At 60.4% G+C, this 20,841-nt stretch overlaps 1 protein-coding gene across 6 annotated transcripts in view; it reads right to left on the bottom strand.

Annotated features, from left to right (window-relative positions):
- Positions 1 to 634: 634 nt before the first annotated feature.
- The window catches only part of PTPRF (protein tyrosine phosphatase receptor type F), an 85,801-nt gene continuing 65,594 nt past the window's right edge, over positions 635 to 20,841 (bottom strand). For 2 of the 6 annotated variants that reach the window (XM_065894179.1, XM_065894189.1), the window contains 20 exons: positions 19,434 to 19,551; positions 18,011 to 18,108; positions 17,578 to 17,831; positions 17,396 to 17,489; positions 16,577 to 16,792; positions 16,145 to 16,299; positions 13,444 to 13,559; positions 10,291 to 10,323; positions 9,321 to 9,418; positions 6,229 to 6,352; positions 5,881 to 6,056; positions 5,067 to 5,186; positions 4,595 to 4,749; positions 4,231 to 4,516; positions 3,952 to 4,130; positions 3,612 to 3,738; positions 3,310 to 3,435; positions 2,891 to 3,045; positions 2,669 to 2,804; positions 1,641 to 2,324 (listed from right to left, as the gene is read on the bottom strand). In XM_065894179.1, the coding sequence (XP_065750251.1) occupies positions 2,256 to 2,324; positions 2,669 to 2,804; positions 2,891 to 3,045; positions 3,310 to 3,435; positions 3,612 to 3,738; positions 3,952 to 4,130; positions 4,231 to 4,516; positions 4,595 to 4,749; positions 5,067 to 5,186; positions 5,881 to 6,056; positions 6,229 to 6,352; positions 9,321 to 9,418; positions 10,291 to 10,323; positions 13,444 to 13,559; positions 16,145 to 16,299; positions 16,577 to 16,792; positions 17,396 to 17,489; positions 17,578 to 17,831; positions 18,011 to 18,108; positions 19,434 to 19,551 (2,835 nt within the window). In that variant the 3' untranslated portion in view covers positions 1,641 to 2,255. Of the gene's footprint in view, positions 2,325 to 2,668; positions 2,805 to 2,890; positions 3,046 to 3,309; positions 3,436 to 3,611; positions 3,739 to 3,951; positions 4,131 to 4,230; positions 4,517 to 4,594; positions 4,750 to 5,066; positions 5,187 to 5,880; positions 6,057 to 6,228; positions 6,353 to 9,320; positions 9,419 to 10,290; positions 10,324 to 13,443; positions 13,560 to 14,565; positions 14,578 to 16,144; positions 16,300 to 16,576; positions 16,793 to 17,395; positions 17,490 to 17,577; positions 17,832 to 18,010; positions 18,109 to 18,775; positions 19,355 to 19,433; positions 19,552 to 20,841 lie in introns of all 6 variants that reach the window. The other 4 variants (XM_065894169.1, XM_065894160.1, XM_065894152.1 and 1 more) reach the window with 4 other exon arrangements.

Here is a 20,841-nt window from a genome sequence, read left to right as displayed (position 1 = left end):
TGGCACTCTCTATAGTCTGGTCACTGCTGACTACATGTATTTTTCTTCCTCACTTGTTCTGGGTTTTGCTTGTCTTCTGTCCCCAGAAGTTCCATATGGTTTGACAACCTGGTAGGACTTATCTGATCACCAGTGGAGAGACCACTGCAGATGTTGCTGTGTGTCCAGGGGCCAGACGGCCACACTGTATCCAGTACCCACATTGCAAGAATTACCAGAGTCCTCACTAACCAATTTCCATACCTTCTCGGCCTCCACTGCCACAGTGCCATCCTTCTCCTTATGGCAGGGGAGGAAGAGAGGGAGGAGGTGACGGAAGGGGATGTGTGTGGTCTGGGGAGTCCTGGTACCCACCATGTGGCGACCCAGAACATGGTGGGGGTGAGGAGAGGCAGGGGTTGTGCTTCTGGCCCGGGGAGTCGCAGCCCATGGTAGGTGCTCCTTCCACGCACTGTGGCTCAGTCTTCAGGCTCCCATCAGAAAGTGGGCACCAGGCCAGGAGCCCGTCTTCTCACAGGTCCTCAGGACAGCCTCGCTGTCTCCTGAGGAGCAGGAAATCGGCAGAACCTACCCCTAGGGACTGACTTAGAGAGCCCAGACTCTGGTTCCGCAAAGAGCCGAGACAGAGGCCCGGTTTGTAAGAAATCTGATTATTCAAATTTATTACCATCAAGAATTATGCAATGATGCTGTAGTTTTCTTAACAAATAGAAAACAGACTGTGTACAACAGTGAACTCTACAGCACTAGCATCCACAAGGTAAAAATGAATGTCTCATTCAACATTACCAACCCTGGATTGTTGATCCTGACCACCTACTTAGATCTGGGGACATCTGCCTCAGAGTCCCTCGGCTAAAACAGCTATGCACCCTTCCCGCCCCCACTTACCTACCTAGATAGTGCTGCCCAGAGGAAGAGGCCGCTCCCTGCCCCTCAGCAAGCCGAGATAATAAGGATTGAGTATAGTACCACTGAGAGAAGTCCAGTAGTCTTGCCACATTGGTTTAGGAGGGCATCTTTGAAGGAGTGGAAAAGAGCGATTCTCAGGGGCTTTGAAAACAGCTGCAAACCAGGGAGGGGAGTCATCTGGCCCCTGCTCCGAGGACAGATGTGTGCTATGAGGCCCACTGGCATGCACCTGAAGGGCCAGCTGCACCCCTGCTTGGCCCAGAGGTGTGTGGGGCATGGCACACACCCTGACTGGTGCCCATCACCTTGGCCACACGGCCAGACCCACAGCCTACCAACACCACGCCATCCCACAATGCTGGGGACAAAAAGCAAGGCTCTGCGGACCCAGAGGGAATCCCAGGCACTCAGAGCCGCCTCCCCTCTCAGGGGTTTGAAGCAGAGGCCAGGGGATGACTCTTTTTTTCTTGTGTTTTTTTTTTGTTTGGATTTTTTTGTCTGTTTTTTGTCTTTGCTTTATCTTTAAACTTTGCAAACGATGGTGATGAGGAATGCCTTTCCAGGCTCCCCCAGACACGTCTGTGGTTCTGGGCTGTGAATGTTAAACACACACTGGAATAGACGACTGGGGATGAGTGCTTCCTACCTCCGCCCCGCCCACCACTGTCTATGGGGCCCAAAATAAGGCTCTTACGGAAAAACAAAACAGAAATTAAACCAAAAAAAAAAAAAAACTGTTTCCCTGCATTTGGCTAAAACAGGATCTTGTCTGAAGGGCTGGAAGAGCAGCTGGATCAGCGATGCCTCTGCGCAGGCTGGCGGCCCCAGCTCCACACACACGAGGAAGGCACACCCCATCCTTCAGCAGTGAAAGTCGTACCAAGAAAGGGTCCAGAGCGAATTCAAAAGAGAACACAAGCTACACCGCAACCCCATTCTGCAGTTAAGAACTTGCAAAAGGAAAAGTCAGAGGGAAGAGGCTAGAATCCCTGTCTACCCCACTTAAAGTATAAAAAAAGGAGGCTTTGCTCCCATCCCCCCCACGAGAAGAAGCATGAGAAACGCGGCAGCGGAACAGAGAGCTCGCAGGGGTTCCGGGGCGGGCCTGGTGGACAGAGACGTGGCCTCAGTGCACGCCTGCCGGCCCACCCCCTCGCCCAGGGCAGTTCTGGGCTCTCCGTTCGGTGTGGCAATGTTCCTGAAACGCTGTGATCCCGGTGGGCTGTGCTCTGCCAGCAGCAGCACCTGTGCAGGAGGGCTGGATGATGGTCGGTATGGCTCAGAGGAGCTGGGTCCCCTCCGGAGCCCCCAGGTGGGGGCAGCGGAGGAGAGGGGGGCGGTGGTTACGTTGCATAGTGGTCAAAGCTGCCGAGGTACTCCAGGGCCGCGCGGTAGCACAGCTGGTACTGGTCCTGCCGGGACAGGGGTCTGGTCAGCGCAGACAGCGATGGAGGATACCCCGACACACAGCCAAGGGCACTCACACTGCAGCCAGTGGGTCATGGACTTAGCCTCTGCCTCTGCTGGCCAGCAGCAGGGGCCAGATCCAGACATCTGCCCAGGCTTCCCCCGGCCACCCCCACTCTGCCCCTAGATCGTGTACCCTGTAAGGACCGACACGTGCAACCCCAGCTGGGAGCCACGCACAACACTGGCGTCCAGTGCACAGCTGCCAAGCGGGGAACCCGTCCGGCTCAGCCTTCCCCAGCATGTGTCTGTGAGGAGCTGGCTTTGGCATGGCCAGTGGCCTGCATACCTCCGTCTGCACCATGGCTGGGCGCTGTGTGCGCAGGGTCTTCACGGTCTGGAACATGTCGACCACGCCCTCGTAGCGCATCCGCTCCAGGACGATGCTCAGCGTGATGAACACCCCGGTGCGGCCGACACCGGCACTGCCCAGGGACAGTGCTGGGTCAGGGCTCCTGCCCCTGAACCCCCAGCCCCCCACACGCCCAGACCTCCATGGGGTCGGCCCCACCTGCAGTGCACCGTGATGGGCCCATCCTGCCCGAACTGCTCCTTGGTCTTGTGCACCTGCCCGATGAAGTCGATGAAGCCCTCGCCCGTCTTGGGCACGCCCTGCTCTGGCCAGTCTGTGAACTGGAACTGCCGGATCGTCCTTGACTGCCCATCCTGGGAGAGGTGGCAGAGGCCGGGGTCAGGGCTGGAGCTTCAGGCGGCAGCCCCCCAGGGCAGGCGGACAGTGCGGTAGCACAGGTAAGCACCCTGAGGTCGTTACACCGAGGCCACCCTGGGAAATGGGCTTGCACGCCCACAGCTCACCTTCGATTCCTGCAGCTGGAGCTGGGGCACCACAAAGGCAGCCCCACCACAGGGGCTCCGGCAGCGTTACAGACAAGCTTTCGTACAAATATACACACTCCCCTGTCCACTCACCCTGGCATCTGTGACCTTGAATTCACGCAGGATATACTGGGGCATGTTGTACTCAGCCATCGGGTCAACGACAAAGTACTGGTAGCGAGCAGAGCGCTCTGCGGGCCAGTACTGGTGGCACTTCTCCTGTGGACAGAGGGCCCGGCCCCATGGTCAGGTGGGGAAAGAGTGGGGAGGGGAGCTCCGGGTTTCAGAGGTTTCGGGGACAGGATGCCACAGGTGGTGATAATGGGGTCTGAGGCTACGCTGACAGGGCCGGGAGAGGAAGGACACGATAGAGAAGGGGTGGCTGGCGTGCTCACCCTGCCCATCTCCCGAAGCCTGGTAAGCATGACGATGATGGTGGAGTTGTGCTCCCACAGCATGCGCCAGAAGTCCTCGGTGCTCTCCGCCAGAGGCCCCTGTGTGGCTATGTAGGCCTTCTGCTGTCTGGGGTGGACATAAGACTGGACATGCTGGAGGTGCTGCTGTCCCCCGAGTCTCCCCATGGCTGCCTAGTCCCTTGGGGCCCCGCTCAGATCACCCCTCCTCCAGGAAGCCCACCCTGGTCTTCCAGGCTGGCCCTACTCTGTTGCGCCTCCAGCCGGCCAGGAGCAGGCCTGGCTACCCGTGGGCGTGGTGGGCAGTCACAAGTGTGCTGACCTATAGCCATCCAGGAAGCTGGCGTTGATGTAGTCGGAGCCCTCCACGCCGCGGATGGGTTGCAGACACACACGGGTCAGTTCGTAGGGCATGATGTTCACCAGGCGGTTCTTGAACTTGTTGCAGGGCAGGTTGGCACTGATGAAGCGGGATGTGTGGGCCTTGGAGCTGGCCAGCAACTAGCGAGAGGGAGAGGCTGGTCAGGCCTGGCTTCCTGAAGGACGGTCCCCGGGACCCAGTCCAGGCCCTGGAGCCAGGCAGGCCCAGCCCTGAGCCCACCTTGAACTCCAGCTCCATGGCGGTCACACTTTCCCCAGGAGGTACTTGGCCCAGCTTCTGGATGTGGGCATAGAGGTTGCGAGCAGGCACCTCCGTGTGTCCACACGTGGCGGCCTCCAGCAGGGCCTCATGGATGAACACGTACTGGTCCTCGGTCTGCACCATGTAGTTGCGCTGTGACCGCATGCACGTCACGTGGCCGTAGATGTCCACCGTCTTCTCATGCTTCATCCGCTCCAGCATGGCGTCGATGACGATGAAGCAGCCCGTGCGGCCCACGCCCGCACTGCAGGACACGGACTCAGCCTGGGCAGGGGCCCACCCCGCCTCTGCCCCACCCCCCGGTGGCGTGGCACTCCCTCACCTGCAGTGCACCACCATGGGCCCGGCGTCCAGCGGGTTGCAGGCCTTGACCCGCCGCAGGAAGGCCAGGATGGGGGTCGGGTACTCGGGAACTCCGTGGTCTGGCCAGGCCATGAACTGGAACTGACGCAGCTCCCGCTTCTCACTGGAGCCACTCTGGGGAGGAGAGCGGGGAGGGACGGTGTGACCAGGGAGTGTACCCTCTACAGACTCAGGGCAGGATGCCCCAATGCTGAGGCCAGACCCCGGCTTTCCAACGGGACTCAGAAGCCACACGGGGCAGCCTGAAGGAGCTCGGGTGCTGCTTCCATCCATGCCGCCCATGGCACCGGCTGTCATGGTGCGCTCACACCTCCAAGCCCCGACCTCCAACACCGGGCTCCCACTCGCCCCCTTCCCCGCCAGCACACCACGTTCAGACCATTGTCCTCATAGGTCCCGGCCGGGGGACAAGCACGGGGGCAGGACCATACCTTGTGGAGCGCAAAGGTGCGCACAGTGTAGGTGGCCAGCTCCACTGTGTCCAGCAGGGTCACCTGGATGAGGCCGTAGGTCTCGGTGCCACGGGGTGGCCAGTACTGATCGCACTTCACCTGCAGAGGGACAGCAGGGCAGGGTGTCTGGAGGTACCCAAAGGCTCAGGCGGGCAGAAGCAGGGTGGGAGGTCTAGCCCTCAGCCCCGAGCTCTCAGATCCATTATGCCACCCCTCACCAAACCCTATCATGGTCTCACGATACGCCTCCACCCCTGCCCTCACCAGGGGAACGAGGGACGTAATTGAAAATTGTTTATTCATGACCAGATTTCACCAGGCACATTTTCTGCCAAATTTACCCATAACGTTTATGCACCATTTTCAAGCTCTGTAAATTTTACGTTCCAGTCAACGCTTTGCTGTGCATAAACAGATAACAGCAGCTCTTTCCACTAATTAACTTAGGAGACGTGTTAATGCCCCAGCTACACTCCAGCATCTGGGGAACATGCGAACATCCCAGAAACATGCCAGCAACTGGGGAGCATTATTAACATTCTTGGAAAATGACAGCATCTGGGGCAACATAGTAACATGCTGGGAACCCACTAGTATATGGGGAACATGCCACATCCCAGGAACGTCCAGCAGCTGGGAAACGAAGACACCCCAGGAAAACAACAGCACTTGGCAAGTCCCTTGAGGAGCTTCTTCCCACAGGGATGGGAAAAGGTGTCTGAAGTCACCTGGTGGCTGAGTATCCGCTGCCACCCTCCTCCCCCGCCCTGGGCAGGGCTCTGCACAGCCTTACCCGGGACTTTTCCTCCAGCCGTGTCATCATGACCACAGTGGCTGTACGCTGCTCCCACACCATCCTCCAGAAATCGCCCATGGTCTCAGGCAGCGGGCCCTGCGTGGCAATGTAGGCATTCTGCTTGCGGTAGCCATCGATGTAGTTGGCGTTGATGTAGTCACTCCCCGGGACACCTATGAACAGGCAGGAAGGGACATGGGAGAGCATTATCCTGGGGCCTCCAACCCAGTCCATCCATACCTCCTCGGTGCACCCTGGGACCTGTGGGCCTCTCCTGGAGGATGAAATGTCCCCCAGCGAGGAGGAGATCAAGGGGATGGGAGGGGGGCCCCGCCCTCGGCTCACCATCAATGGAGGTAAGGATGACTCGAGAGTGGTCGTAGGCAATGACGTTGGCGTAGCGGTTCTTGGGCTTGTTCACCTCCAGGTTTGAATTCTCCCACGTGAACTGCTGTCCAGGGTCAATTGACTGCAGGGAATGGAGGAGGCAGGTGGAGTGGGGCAAGAGCTGACTACCTAGTGCCTCCAGGGAGACCCAGCCTTCCAGGTGGTGTCCACATCCGGCCTTCACTCCCGGTTCACAGCCAGCCGCTCTACTGCATGGTGCCGGTGAAGGCGGAGCACCAGCTCCCCTGGCCACGGAGCGAAGAGGCTGGCACGGCACCCATCAGCAAGGCGATGGACCGAAGACTCCTCTGACCGAGGTACCACAAATCCCCTCGCCCAGGAGAGTGGTCCGGGGTGGGGTGGGGACTAGGGAAGTCCCTCAAGCCCTGAATCCAGCTAATGAATGAGTGCAGAAGCAACGGCGGCCAGCTGCGCACGACCCAGTGCTGCTGGGGCTCTGGCCAATGCTGCACGGCCTCGCCCAGCTCTCCTCTTCCCTCTCTGGCTGTTCCTTCCCATAGGCAGGACGCAGTGCTCCTCCGGAGTTCATTCCTGGGCCCTCTTTGCACTCTCCAGCCCTTCCTGGGTGAGTTCACTTGTTCTCAGGACCTTACGCCCACATGCTGGAGCTGCCGTAACCCCAGCCGGAGCCCGGAGTCTCCCCTGAGCTCCCAGTCTGAATAGCCAGCAGCCCCTTGGACATCCCACCTGGACATCCCACACTCCTTCGGTCTCAACCCTTGCCAAGCTGAGCTCATCAGCTCCCCCTGCAAACCCGGCTCTGCTGCTGGGGCTCCATCTCAGTGAAGGGCACTGTCCTCATTTACCCCAAAGCCCCGGCCACAACCTGCAAGTCGTCCTCAAAACTCCTCTGTGCCCCATCCCATCGCTCCCAGCCCCTCAGCTCTCTCCAACCTGCTGCCAGGGCCTCAGCCAGGCCACCTGTGCTCAGACTTGGCATCTCCCTGCCTCTTCGCTTGGCCCCACTCCGTCCTGCAGCCGGAAAAGTCCTTATAAAATGCAGATCTGTGATCAATTCCCTGCTTAATGTCTCCCATGGCTCCTCATCGCCTCAGATGATAATAGTCACAGCTGAGGCTCAGCGAAAACTTACCATGTGCTTGGCACTGCTCTCAACACTCTGCGTGTGTTCCCTCATCTAATCCTCCCACGAAATAGGTTCTATTACCACCCTCCTTTTACAGACGAATACCACCCGAAGTTCTCAGCATAGCACACCGTGTCCTCCAGGTTTTGGCGCCAGCCTGTTACTCTCCACGGGTCAGCGAGCACTGCTTCCGTGAGACCCCAGCACACCCCACCCCTAGCCTGCTTGCTTCGGTGCTGTCGGCCGGCCGACCTTCTCCGCACGTCTGCATGTTTAACCCCAGGGTATGAGGTCACATTCAGTGTCTCTCATCTGTCGGCACTTGTCTCCCCGCCGGCTGAGCTCCCTGTGGGCACTTGCCTCCACACCCCCAAAACCCAGCACAGGCTAAGTGCCTGACGATGCCAGATGAGCGACTGGCTGACCGCTAAAGGTAACACAGCTATGGGATCCTGGCTGCAGGAAAGCTCTCGGCAGGCCGGGTGGCCAGAGGAGGCTTCCTGGAGGAGGAGGCTGTGGTGAGGAAAGCGCAGACTGGAGCAGAGAAGAGGCAGAAGGTGCACGGGGGACACCGAGTCTAGTCTGGACAGTGAGCCGCAGAGCCCCATGGGAGGAAGGGTGGTGTGGGACGTGGGACTGGATGAGTGTGGGCGGGAGACCAGGCCAGGTAAGGAGCTGGAGGCAGGGAGCCCCCGCTTAGCGGCTCTGTCCCCCCCATGGCGGGGCTGTGCAGAGCAGGCCCCCAGTGGGCGCTCTGCAGGGAGAAGTGGCACGCCTCCCTCGCGGCACAGGTGATCATCAGTTCCCCGGCCAAGCTCAATTTCCTCTGTGGAAACCTGGCTCACAGCCCTTGAAGGGGAGCCCTGGTGCCCACGATAGCAGCCCAGCTGAGGGTGGACACCTGACTGGAGCGGGGCGGGCTCACAGGCAGGGTGGAGCCAGCCCGTCAATCACCCATCCATCCACCCGCCATCCTGTGCCAGCGCTGCGCTTCGGGAGGAGCGGGGAGGTTGGAGGGGCCGAGTGGGGCAGAGGTGGAAGATGCCTTAACAACACCTCCGCCGTGCTCCTTAGAGGAGGTGGGGCTCTCCTTATCACCTCCTTGACACCCCTTTCACTAGCAAAGCACCTCCCCAGCCCGGCGCCTGGAAGCCCTGACTCTGGGCAGGAGCAGTGCTCTGAAGTCTGAGCCCCCATTAGATAGGGTCCAGGCCAGAGTGAAGGGAGTACCTGGAGGGCCCTGAGCAGGAGGGTTTGTGCAGCCCAAGTGGCAAGATTCAGGCCCCCCAGCTCCCCATCTCTGTGATCTGTACTCTGAGAACACCCGTGAGCACATGCATGTGCAGGGTACAGGCTGACAGACACATTCCACTACTCATCAGCTGTGTGACCTTGGGCAAGTCACTTCCCCTCCTCTAAGCCTCAGCTTCCTCATCTGTAAGATGGGATAACACCAGTATCCGTTTCACAGGGTGTGGGGAGGGCAGGATGGTATGCAAAGTACCTAGCCTAGAGCTGGCCTGCAGGAAGCTCTCCATAAATGCCAGCTGTTATTACTGAGCTGGGTGTGTGTGTGTGTGTGTGTGTGTGTGTGTGTGTGTGTGTGTGTGTGCAGGAAGCTCTCCATAAATGCCAGCTGTTATTACTGAGCTGGGTGTGTGTGTGTGTGTGTGTGTGAGACAGAGAGAGGGAGAGAGAGAGAGAGACCTGTCTGCCTCTGTTAGCATCAGGGCATGTGACTGAGTGTCCTGACCCGGGGATCTGGAAGGGCCTCTGTCAGGCCCAGAACCTGAGACCTGAGGAGTTGAGTTCCCTGCTGGCCACTGCTGACCCCTCCAGTGTGTGTTCTGGAGAAGCCTGGAGCCCGAGGCAGGAAAGGAGCCAGTCTGGGGCCAGGCACATGGTGGGGGATGTGAAGCGGGGGTGAGGGGAGAAGTCTCACCTCGTATTCCTGGGAGAACTTGAGGCCGTCGTTGGCTTTGAGGCGCTCGATGTTGTCCGCCAGGTCGGTGATAGGGATGGGCGGGTGGTCTCGCATACCTGGAAGCAGGGCACACACAGGCAGAATTAGCGTGAGGCCTGAGAGGGGTGGTGGAGACAGCCCCAATGCATGTATGTGCACATGTGGACACGTGTGACCATGGAGCACTCGTCACTGGTGGCATGGAGACGGCGGCACATGCGGCGACAGGGATGGCGGGGCACACAGTGGCTGGGGGTGGGGGCGGGAGAGGACAGAGGTGGAAGGGTGTGTGGTGTGAGCACGAGTGAGCATGTCCGTGTGACACGGTGCTGAGTGGCGGGTTCTCCACAGGCATGGGAGGCCTCCCCGCTCCCAGGCCGGGGCCGGAAGCCCAGGTGGAAGGCAGTGGACAGGATGGGGCTGGGCTGCTTCAGCCTGCACCCCGCCTGCGGGTCCTGCCTCTGGACAGCGCTCCTGCCCTCACTGGCGCCAGTCACCATGGGAGGCTGGGTGATGTCCCTGTCCCAGCACCCAGCATGTGGATGGAGTGATCATGATGTACATGGCAGAGACGTGGAAGAACTCGGAGGGAGAAGCAAAGGGGAGGAGGGAGATGTGGGGAAAGGGAGGCAGGGAGACAGGAGAGGAGTCGGACTGAGACCGGAGAGGGGTCGGACTGAGACGGGAAAGGGGTCGGACTGAGACCGGAGAGGGGTCGGACTGAGACCGGAGGCGAGAGGCAGAGACAGAGTGGCGGGAAGGAAAACAGGGCGGGAAGAAGGGGGCAAGGTGGGGAGAGAGCGGGATGGACAAAGAAAAGATGGGGCAGTGAGAAGGTAGAGAAAAGAGAGGAAGAACTCAAGGAAGGAGGGCGGCGATGGGTGAGAGAAGTAGAGGAAACACACAGAAGCCAGAGTGGGCCCCAAACACGGGAACGCAGAAAACTAACTTGAGATATTCGGGCAACTGGGGACACTGGAACCTGCAGAGAGAAAGAACAAAAACAGGGGGGCAAGAGAAGGAAACCCGTTAACCTCTGGTTACACTGCTGCTGAGCACCGTGCGGGGCGGGGGGCTCGCAGGGGCAGTCCCACCGCAGCCCCCTCTGCCCCCCGAGGAGCAGATGCATCTCCCACCCAGAGCCTGGCGGTCTCAGGGGCCTCCTTCTATGATGGAAGTCTAGGTCCAAGCCAACCTCGTGCCCTCTGGTATCAAAGTTTGACCCTGACTATTTCCAGATGAACTGGCAAAAGGGAAGTGTGCTTTCAGAGAGAGAGATGAGGCACGTGCGGTGAGAAACAGAAGGGTGAGTCCATACGAGGATGTGCAGATGGGGACGGTATCACTCTCTCAGCTTTTCTGTGCGTTTGAAGCACTTTCAGAAGAAGAGTTAAATTATGAGAGAAAATAATAAACATTTGCTGAACGAAAAAACCGAGAAGGAAACCCTCAGCCGTGGACAGTGCTGCCATCGCCGCCACCCCTTCTGGTCACCGGTTCCCTCCCAGACCACCCCTGTGCACAGACACCTCTCCCCGCCAGCAGTCCTGTTCCCTGATCTCGGCACCTCGGGTGACCCTCACTGTGCCCCTCCCCACGGTCCGCCCGGAGCCACAGCCTCCTGTCCTTTTGGACCCCCATCCCTTTTAACACCACCTCTGACTGCCTGTGCTCCACCCCGCCTCCTCCTCTCAGATCCCTGCCCTTTCCCCCGGGCCCTGCAGCCACAAGGATCCAGACCCCAGCAGGGCCTTCACGCCCACTTGCTCATTCCCCACTCACTGCGCCTCAGCCCACGGAAATGCTCCTGCCCCCAGGACCCGCCCACCACACGCTCTCCAAGGTCCCAACTGCCGGAGCCAAAGGCCTCTGCCTGGGTCCTCCTTGCACAGCCCTCCCCATCTGGCCTCTGGGACACTCCTCTCCCCGAGTTCTCTCTCCCTCTGGCTCCTCCTCCTTGGCTATCCTTCACCCATCCTTCCTCAACATTTCACCTCCTTCCCTGGCTGCCCTTCATCTGCTCTCTTCCCCTGCCCCCTCTTCCTGGGAGAGCCCATCTATTTGCAGGCGTTGACCACTGCGTGCTCCTTGGCATGCCCCACGCCCGTGGTTCCAGCCAGGATGTTGGTGCGGAGGTCTCCCTGGACCCTCCCACCCCAATGCTCAGCCAGCAACCACAGAGGCATCCTGGGACCCCTGCCCCCATTTCCTCACCCCACATGGAATCAAGCCTGAGCCCTGCTGCTTAGGTCTCGCTCATGTCTCCCCACTGCCACCCGCCTCGTCCAGGTCCTCAGCACCTTCTCAACGGCCTGCCTCCCCAAGTTCTCCCCTTCCAATCTGCCTTCCACATGGCAAACAGAGCTATGTTTCTACAGCACAATTCTGACCCTGTTGCTGCCCTGCTGAAAACCTTTAATGCCTCCCTGGAACCCTCAAGACAAAGTCCAAACCCCTTAGCCTGGCGTGCAGGTCCCTCTGTGACGGGACCTCGGCCTAGCCCTCCAGACTCATCTCTGGGCTCTCAACAACCCCAGCTCCAGTGCCGCAGGACACAGTGCCTGAAAGCTGCTTCCCCACATGCTACTGCCATAGAAGCGAGTTCCCTCCGTTCCCTCCCACCCCCTCCCTGCCCGACTAAGGCCCACACGGCTTGGCATCCCTCTCAGAGGAGGCTTCTCTGCCCTCCAGGCCCCGGCTTTGATTCCTTGAAGATCTGATCACATCTGGTTGCAACAGCCTGCTAAGTCAGCCTGGCTCTCTCTCTTTCAGGAAACGTGCCCTTGGAACTCAGTCAGCATGTTGTCAGGGAGCCCAGGCCACAGGATGAGAGCCGAAAACCTCAGGTGAGCTCACAGCTGACTGCAGTGTCAACCATAAGACATGAGAATGAATGAGTCTCCAGAATTCTGGGGTCAGCAGACTTTTCTATAAAAGGCCAGCTAGTAAATATTTTTGGCTTTGTGGACATATGGTGTCTATCACACCTACTTAGCTCTACTTTGTAGTATGAAAACAGCCACAGACAATACATAAATGAATGGGCGTGGCTGCGTTCCAATAAAACTTTATTTGCAGAAACAGATGGTGGGCTGCATCTGGCCTCGGGCCATAGTCTGCTGACCCCTGGTCTGAACGATTCTGGCTCCCAGCTTTTGAGTCTTTCGGCCGAGGGCCCAGACATTCTGGAATAGAGACAAGCTGCTCCTGCTACACTCCCGTCTGAATTTCTGACTCAGGAAGACGGTGACAATAGTACATAATTGTTGTTTTCAGCCACGAAGTTTTGCGGTAATTTAACACGCGGCAATGAGCAGCTCGTGTACACACAAACCCTGTGTGTCGTAGTTCACTCATTCATTCAGCTGCCTTGTGTTTGTTTCACAGGCGCTCAACAAGAATCCACCGTGGGAGAGGAAGAAGACAGTTCCTGGCTCCACAGAGCTCTGTCACTGAGGCAGTTCCAGCCCAGGGTGGGAGGTGTCACGATGGAAGCAGCATCTGGGAGCCGAGGAACGACCCTGCCCACAGGGAAGAGGTCTGAGCTGTGTCTGCTGGGGCACAGGGAGGGAGTGACAGCTCAGGTAGAAGGGGCAGCCAGAGAGCCCCGTAACAGTGGCGGGGAAGGAAAGGCAGGCACCAGGTCCTGTGCGGGGTCTCTGTACTCGCACAGAATATCTGCGGCCAGCCACCAGAAGGGCCAGATGTGGGCACCCCATCCCGCCACAAGGGTCCGATGGGCCGTTTCCCACTAACAAACCTCTCGTGTGCAGGGACCAGAGCACGGGTGCAGAGGCTGGCCACCCCGGGGCTGGGATGTGGCTCTGTGTGGGTCCCGGGCCCATACTTGGAGGGCGTGACCGAAGACGAGGTCGGGTCTGAGCAGCTAGCTGCCCCCCACCCCCAGAGGCTCCCGGGCCCTGGGGTGCCTGTCCAGCTCTTGATACAGGGGTTCCTCGGTCACTTCATCAAAGTGGATGGGTACAGGGAGAAGGGCAGAAGGGAGGAACAGGAAATGGGGGCCAGGGTGAGGCCAGGGTCCCTCGGTGGAGACCGGCAGGCTTGGGTGGGGCAGGCAGGCAGGCCGAGGGAGCCACCCTACCTGGGGTCTGGTAGTTGAGCCGCCGCATCTCCACGGGGTCGGAGGAGTGGGCCAGCAAGGAGTCCTTCAGCCCAATTGACTGCTCATCCTTGGACGATGGGGAGTGGGTCCTTTTCCTGGAGAGGCAGAAGGGCGGTTGGTGAGAACTGAGGTCCAGGTGGAGAACAGAGATGCATGGCATAGCCTGCCACCACAGAGGCCCTGTGTCCACGGCCCTGCTCCTGCCACCCCAGCCTGGGGTCTCTGAGTGCAGGGGAGCCAGGGCCGGAGCAGCTTCACGTGAGAGGACACAGGGCGGAGGGTGCGGAGACAGCCGGAATAGGGGGTGGACAGAGGGCCAGCCCAGTGAGAAAGGAAGGGGCCGCAGAGGCTGTGGCTCCTTCCCGTAAAGGGCAGGTCACTGCCGGGCAGTAGCTGTTGTCTGCAAGGGCCCCACGGCTGAGGCAACAGGAGCCACCAGGAGGAAACATGCAAACGACACCTAAGATATGCAAACATCACAGAGAGCTGGGCCTCAGCTATCTGGCTCTCGGTACAAGGGTAGAGGTGCAGAGCAGCAGGGGAGGGACGGGGAAGACGTCCCCCTAGCTGGGCAGAGTCCTCCCTTGCTGGCCTCGGCTCCCCGGGCTACAGGGACAGGATGAGAGACAGACTGCAATGTCCAGCTGCTGGCAAGTATCCAGGGGCCGCTTCTGCTCGGTGGACACAGGTGTGCTTGGGGAAGAAACTTACGCGAGTGTGCATGAGTGTGCAGTACACACTTCCCCGCTGCCCTGCAGCCAGTGCTCTTTGCACACAGGCCAGACTCTGTCCCCTGCAGCGCTCAGGTAACCTCAGAGACCTGGGAGCCTGGGGGAAGGCTCTGGTGAGCTCAGAGTCTGTGCCTGCAGGGGAAGTGGTGGAGGTCTGTGCTTTGCCTGTGCCCGGAAAAGGGGCATCCCCTGTGCGGAGCACCAGTCGAGAGAGTGACAGAGCCTGTCCCATCGCCTGCCAAGCTGACCAGACAGCCGCAGGCCAGGAGGCTTCTGGCCCAAGCAGCGCCCCTCCCTGCTGGGCCCGCAGTGTGCATGGGGATAAGAAGTGAAGGGGGAAGCGTGTGAAGAGAGAAGGAAGGACTCCTACCTTTCTTGTTTACTAGGTCCCGAAAGACAGGCAAGGACAGAAGAAAGGAACGGTCACTGTTTCCGCCAAGCACTCAGACCCTCTCACGACATGGGGGACACTGCGGACCCATCTATGGCACCCATGTGGCATTCACGGGGAGGGGTTGCCTCTCCTGGCAGACACCAGGACCCAGAGGCAGTGGGGGGAGGATGAATGGGTGTGTGGAACCCTCCTCAGGTTCCCCACCCATGGGTCTCCAGGCCCTGAACCAGGCGAGACTGTCCCTATTCACCCTGGGAGGAAGGAGCTAACTTCAGGAAGGAGGCACCAGGTCCAGGTCAAGGGTCAGGGGCAGGGGCAGGGAGAGATGGGGTACTGGGGACAGGAACTCGTGTGTGAACATGTTCAGACATACGGACCAACAAGCGTTCACCGACAGCCTTGCGCTGGGTGCTGGAAACAGGCCCAGCGCCGTTCCCGTGGAAGAACCACTGGACGACAGTGGGGGACAGTGTGGCGAAGGGGTATAGGAGGGGCCCGGCAGAGCCTCGTGGGCACCAGAGCCTGGAAAGTAGTCTTGAAGGATGAGATGGCAGTTGCCCGGGCAGGGGGAAGGAGAGCGGCAGAGCGGAGGGGCTCAGCCCGGGCTGGCCGGGAGCTGCACTGGTTCAGTGACGATGTCGGGATGTCGGCAGGGGCCAGACCGACCAGGCATTTGATGGACCTCAGGCTACAGAGATCGGACTATAAAACTCTTCAGTTAAAACTGAGAAGTGTTAAGCTGAGGGTGACAAACTAAATCTTTGGAAACACCTTTCAGGCTGGGAGGAGGATGGAGAGGAAGGGGAGACTCCAAGATCAGGACACTGCAGCTACCCGAGAGAGGACTGAGGCGTGCCGTGCGCACGTGCGTTACCTCGTGGGGAGCCTACGGTGGGGAGCGGGGAGCAGGTCCAGTGATATCCAGGGCAGGACTCACGGGAGACCGGGTGGAGGGAGAGAGAGGAGGGGAGAGGGTGACACTCAGGTTTCCGGTTGGTAACTTGGTGGATGGGCCCGTCCCCTGTGATGGGGACCCTGGGGGAGGGCTGTGGGAAGGGTCAAGACACCCTGAGTCTGGGACAGCTGCAGGTGCTATGGTCACAGCAGGCACTCAATAAACGTCTGCCAAGTGAATGTCCACGGGCACACGGCCCTGGAGCTGGGTCTGGACCTCTCAAGGCCCGAGCAGGAGATCCAGGCAGGGAGTCATCTAGGGATGGTGGCAGAGGGGGTGCTGAAGGGAGGAGACCAGGAGAAGGCCGTGTCTTGAAGCTGAGAGACACACAGGCTCACATTCACTGAAAACACAGAGACGGACACACAGACATGCCCGGGGATGCACGTGAACAAGCCCGCTGTGAAGCTGAGGCTGCTCATCGCACCTGGGCCACACCCATGGGTGTGCACACGCACTGCTTCTGCTCTCCTGGCTTCCCACCGAGCCCAGGGGTGCGCCCTGGGGCGCAGGCCAGTGTGGCTGCCCCAGGCCTGTATGCACCCGGCCAGGGAGCGCCTGAGAGTCCGAGGGCAGGTGGCCGTCCACCAGAGCACTCACCTCTTGAACAGGAGAATGGCGATGACAATGAGAATGATGAGGATGACTGCCAGGACGGGGCCCGTCACCCACAGCATCTCGGGCTCCTCCTGCTGCTGGGCTGGTGTCACCTGGACCACGATCTCGTCGGAGTAGGGGCTGGAGGCATAGCGCTTCTGTGGCCCAGTGGAGGAACAGCACAGGTGGTGAGCCCGGGTGAGATCTCCCACCCTCTGCCCCGCCAACCTGGAGAATGGGCTCTGGGCCTGGTCTCCCAGAACTAAGAGGCTGACCTGGGCCTGGTCAGCTGACTGGGTCCCTAGGGCTAGGTTGGGTCTGGCGTTCTGGGTCTTAGGGGTTAGGGCCTTGAGACCCCAGTGCAGGCATGGGGCCCCTGGGGTGTTTGAGACTGGCCTGGGGTGTGTGTGGTCAGGGCTTGGGCCTTAGGCAGACCTGGTCCACGGGTTCCTTCAGGGAGGCAAGCACAAAGCACTGGTAGCTCAGGTCTGGAGACAGCGGCCGGTTGTAGAAGCCCCGGTAGCTCTTCTTGTCCCCCAGGGTGAAAGTCTCAGGGAGCACGTCCACCTGAGCGGCCACGTATGGCTTCAGCCGCTCTGCCTGCCGCCGCTGCCGCAGCTCCCCACCGCCCTGCTCGATGGCCTCCAGAAGCTGACAGAGCAGAGGACGGGAGTCACGCAGGGGCCTTGGAGCACATGCTCCTGGGCCCGGGGCCTGGGACATAACCCCCTGAGGTTAGGCTCACCTTCCACGTAAGGGGCTCAAGGACTCAGAGTCCTCGGAGAATCATGCTGAATGCCAGACAAGGCAATGCCCCTCCTCCTAGCCAGCCTGATAAGAAGGGGCCCTCTGGGTAACCTGCCCCAGCCTAACCTGAGAGGGCTGGCTGCACACCACTGCGAGAAGAGGACGGCAGATTCCAAACATGCTGGGGCTCCACTCTAGCCCCTCTGCGGCCTCCAGACCCTGCGGACCCCGACGCCTACAGGGCCCAGGATTCTCTAGATCTGAGAGATGTCTCTGCCACTTCCCACCCCAGGGGATCCTCCTCAAACCCCTTTGGGGGAAGTCTCTGTAAGCCCTCCAGGAGTTCTCTGAAAGCGCCCAGCTCAGCATCTGTCTCCCTAGAGATGAGGGCAGGCTGCCAATCAGAGAGTGACTCCAGTTTGGGGGGGGGGGGCGTGGTCCCTGGGGCCACAGCCAATAACCTCAATGGGACTGTCATCAGTGCTACCCTTTCTGGTCCCCAGGCACCTCGTCCAGCTCCAGCTCCTCGGGCGTGCTCCATCGCGGTGCCAGCACACTCCCTCCTACACGGTCAATGGGCACCACCATGATGTAGAACCACCTGGGCGGGCAGAGGGGGGAATCGGGACCGTCATCGCCTGCGCTCGCATGGCCAGCCCTGCCCTCCCCCCGAGGCCTCGTCCGCACACCTGACGAGCGAGGGGTCCTGCACGTGGGGCATGGAGAGAGTGAAGCGGCCGTCCGCTGTGTAGGCAGAGGCAGGCAGCGGCTTGTGCGGCAGGAGGTCGGGGGCTGTGCGAATGGACACGAGGTGCTGCAGGCCCCCCGCACTGCTGCCACGGTTCGTCAGCACGAACGAGTACTCTGTGTTCGGCTGCAGGTCTGCAACCAGCTTGCGCATCGAGTGCCCATCCACCTCCACGCTCTGCCCGTTGTACAGAATCTGCGCGGGACGGGGGCAGGCGGCACGTCTGAGTGAGGCTTCCCATCACGGGCCTGCGGGGCAGAGCACGCACCCACGCCCCACCGGGATCCGGCATGACAAACACACGCGCAGAGGCCGGGACTGCGACGAGGGACTGCAGCAGTGTGTGTGTGCCAGGTGCGGCTGACTTCACCCACCTTGAAGGGTACAGCTGACTTGTAGGAGTCAGGGACCTCCCAGCTGAGCAGCACAGATGTCTTCATTGCAGCCTCCACACGGAAGTTCTTGGCAAACACTGTTGGGATATAAGGAGGGAGTCAGCTCTGGCTGTGTAGCTGGGGTGGATGGACCTCAAGGTTTCCTGGCCAGGAAGAGACACCGCGCGGGGGCCCAGGGGGTTAGGAAAGGCTGCAGAGGACCAGGCACCCCCCACTCCCGCCAGCTTCAACCGCACACAGTTCAGCTCCCAGCCCCGGCTCTTCCTCGCAGTGAGTACCGAGCGGGGCAGACGCCACAGGACCCGTGGGCAGGATCTCCAGAAGTGCTTGGGTGAAGCTGGAGCTTACAGACACCAGGTCAGTGACCACAGGTCAGTGGGACTCAGTCAGAAGCACAAGGCCGCACACCAGAGCACAGTGGGCTGTGGTCACTAGAGGTCAGGGGGTCATGGCCCCAGGAGATTAGTGTTGCATACCCAAGAGTGGTGATGCAGTCAAAAGATATCAGTGGGTCAAGGTCACGAGAGACTGGAGAGTCACGCAGCAGAGGTCAGTAGGTCAAGGACAGCAGAGGTCAGGGGTCACACACCGAGAACGTGGCACCCCTTCACTAGAGGTTAGTGGTCATGGACATGAGAGACTGGAGTGTCACACACCAGAGGTTGGTGGATCACAGCTGCCAGAGGTCAGTGGGCCAAGGAGAGCAGAGGTCCCCAGGCGCAGCCACGTGCGCACAGCACACACCTTGCTCCACGGGCATGGTCCGGGACTGGATGCTGGGGCTGAGCGGGCCGGCGCCTTTGCTGGTGCGTGCACGGACCTTGACGTCGTAAGTGGTGTCTGGCTTGAGGCCGGAGAGCGTCAGGTGGGTGTCGGCAGTGATGTTGTGCAGCTCCTGCTGGCTGTTGATGTCACGGTACACCACGGTATAGTTGGTGATGCGCCCGTTCCTCTCCGCCAGCACCGGGGGCTCCCAGGTCAGTTCCGTGGTAGATGTGGTCAGCCCTACCACGCGCAGGTTTTGGGGGAAACCGCTGGGAGCATCCTCGGGGGTCGTGATCTCCTTCTCGAACTCCTCGCCTGGGCCGGCCCGGTTCTTGGCAGCAAGCCGGAAGATGTAGGTGGCCCCTCTGTGCAGGCCAGTGACCGTAAAGTGCTGGTCGTCCTTGCCAAAATCGATGGTGTTGGGCCGCGCCTCGTCGGCCCGGTGGTACTGCAGCCGGTAGCCCAGCAGCTCCCCAGGCAGCTCCTTGGGTGGGTGCCACTGGAGCAGCGCGGTGTTCATGGCCGTGGTGCTGACCATCATGGTGGGCCGGCCTGGGACTGAACAACCACGCACTGGGCTCTGGCCCTGCCCCCCCCCTTGGCCCCCCCTCAGCTCCGTCCCCGACCCCTCACTCACCTGCTCCCGTGGTCGTGACAATTTTGGGCTTGCTGCGGGCACCGTCCCCCTTGGTGGTGTAGGCGGCGACGGTAATGGAGTAGGTGGTCTCCGGGGTCAGGCCGCTGATGGTGGTTTCCTAAGGCAGGAGGAAGGGCCCATTCCCATCACGGGAGAGCAAGGAGGGACCAGAGCAGGCCAGCCACCTCAGGACGTTAGCCGGCGGGGCCCCCCAGGGCACACAGGGCCAGAGGTCCCCGGAGAGGGGGCTGTGAGCTGCTGGACTCTGCAGAAGGCAGGACAGGCAGGTGGATGTGTGCCCAGGAGGACCCAGCCCATGCCGGGAGCACCAAGCCTAAGGCAGACAGTCCGCTCATTCTTCCTTTCAGACAAGAACAAAGTACCACACTGTTCCTTCGCTCCATTGTACCATGAATGACACCTCGTGAGGTCTGGGCGCGTGTGCCGCACAGAGCACACAGCCGCGCATGCACAGAGCACCTTGCGTGGCTCTCGGCACACACATGCATGCAGCCTACAGCTCCTCCTGCACCAGCAGGCGGAGGGCCACCTGTAGATACTAACGCGTGTGCACGCACACCACAGAGCGAGGTGGAGGGGTGGGCCGGGGTGCCATCCTGCAGGACCAAGTCGGGACCCCTCCTGTTCCCCTCTAGGCACTGGCTCTGTGAGCACCTTACGCCCTGCAATGCTTCCTGAGCCAGGGAGGGGAGACGAGGAGGACAGAGAAACCCCACCCTGGGCAGCACACTGCCCCCAGCAATGCCTGAGAAGTCAGCCAGGGCAGCGTCCCCCTGCCTTGGCAGGCCTTGCCCACACGCCCATCTCCAGCCAAGGCATCATTTCTGGACATGCCGAGAAACACCACGGGAGGCCAAGCCACACCACACAGAGGGAAAAGTGGGGAAAAGGGAGGGGAGCACCACGCAGTGGGAACAGAGCTGTCACCACCAACCCTGGTGTCCCTCCAGCTCTGAGCCTCGGGTGGGGCCACCGCAGCTGCCACCAACCTCTCGCAGGTCCCCTCCTGCCCTGGCTGGAGGGTCTCCCAGGGCTGGGGCTCCGGAAGACACCGATGCTGGAACCCAGCCCCCAGACTCCCTTCCCAGCCTGGGCCTGGAGCAGGTGATTTTTCACTCCAGGGATCAATAAGGCCTAACGATCGGGATCGGATTTAACTCCATCTCCATCTGGCTAGAGCAGGGGCCAGGCGCTGGTCGATCTTGAACACAGGCCTGAAATTGCCCCTCGACAGGTGAGAAGTAAGGATTAGAGGATATGCCAATCACTGCTCAGCTCGGGGCTCGTGCCTAAGCGCCAGTTTTCTCTGGACGTGGCTGGTGCCCTGTGGAGCTCGGCGGCTCAGGCTGGGAGGAAAGGCGGGGGAGGGGGAGTGTCCCACGAGCCC

The sequence above is a fragment of the Phocoena phocoena genome, chromosome 1, assembly GCF_963924675.1.
Source record: "Phocoena phocoena chromosome 1, mPhoPho1.1, whole genome shotgun sequence".
Taxonomy (NCBI): domain Eukaryota; kingdom Metazoa; phylum Chordata; class Mammalia; order Artiodactyla; family Phocoenidae; genus Phocoena; species Phocoena phocoena.
The sequence above is the reverse complement of the archived record's forward strand: the minus strand, read 5'-3'. Positions and strand labels throughout refer to the sequence as shown.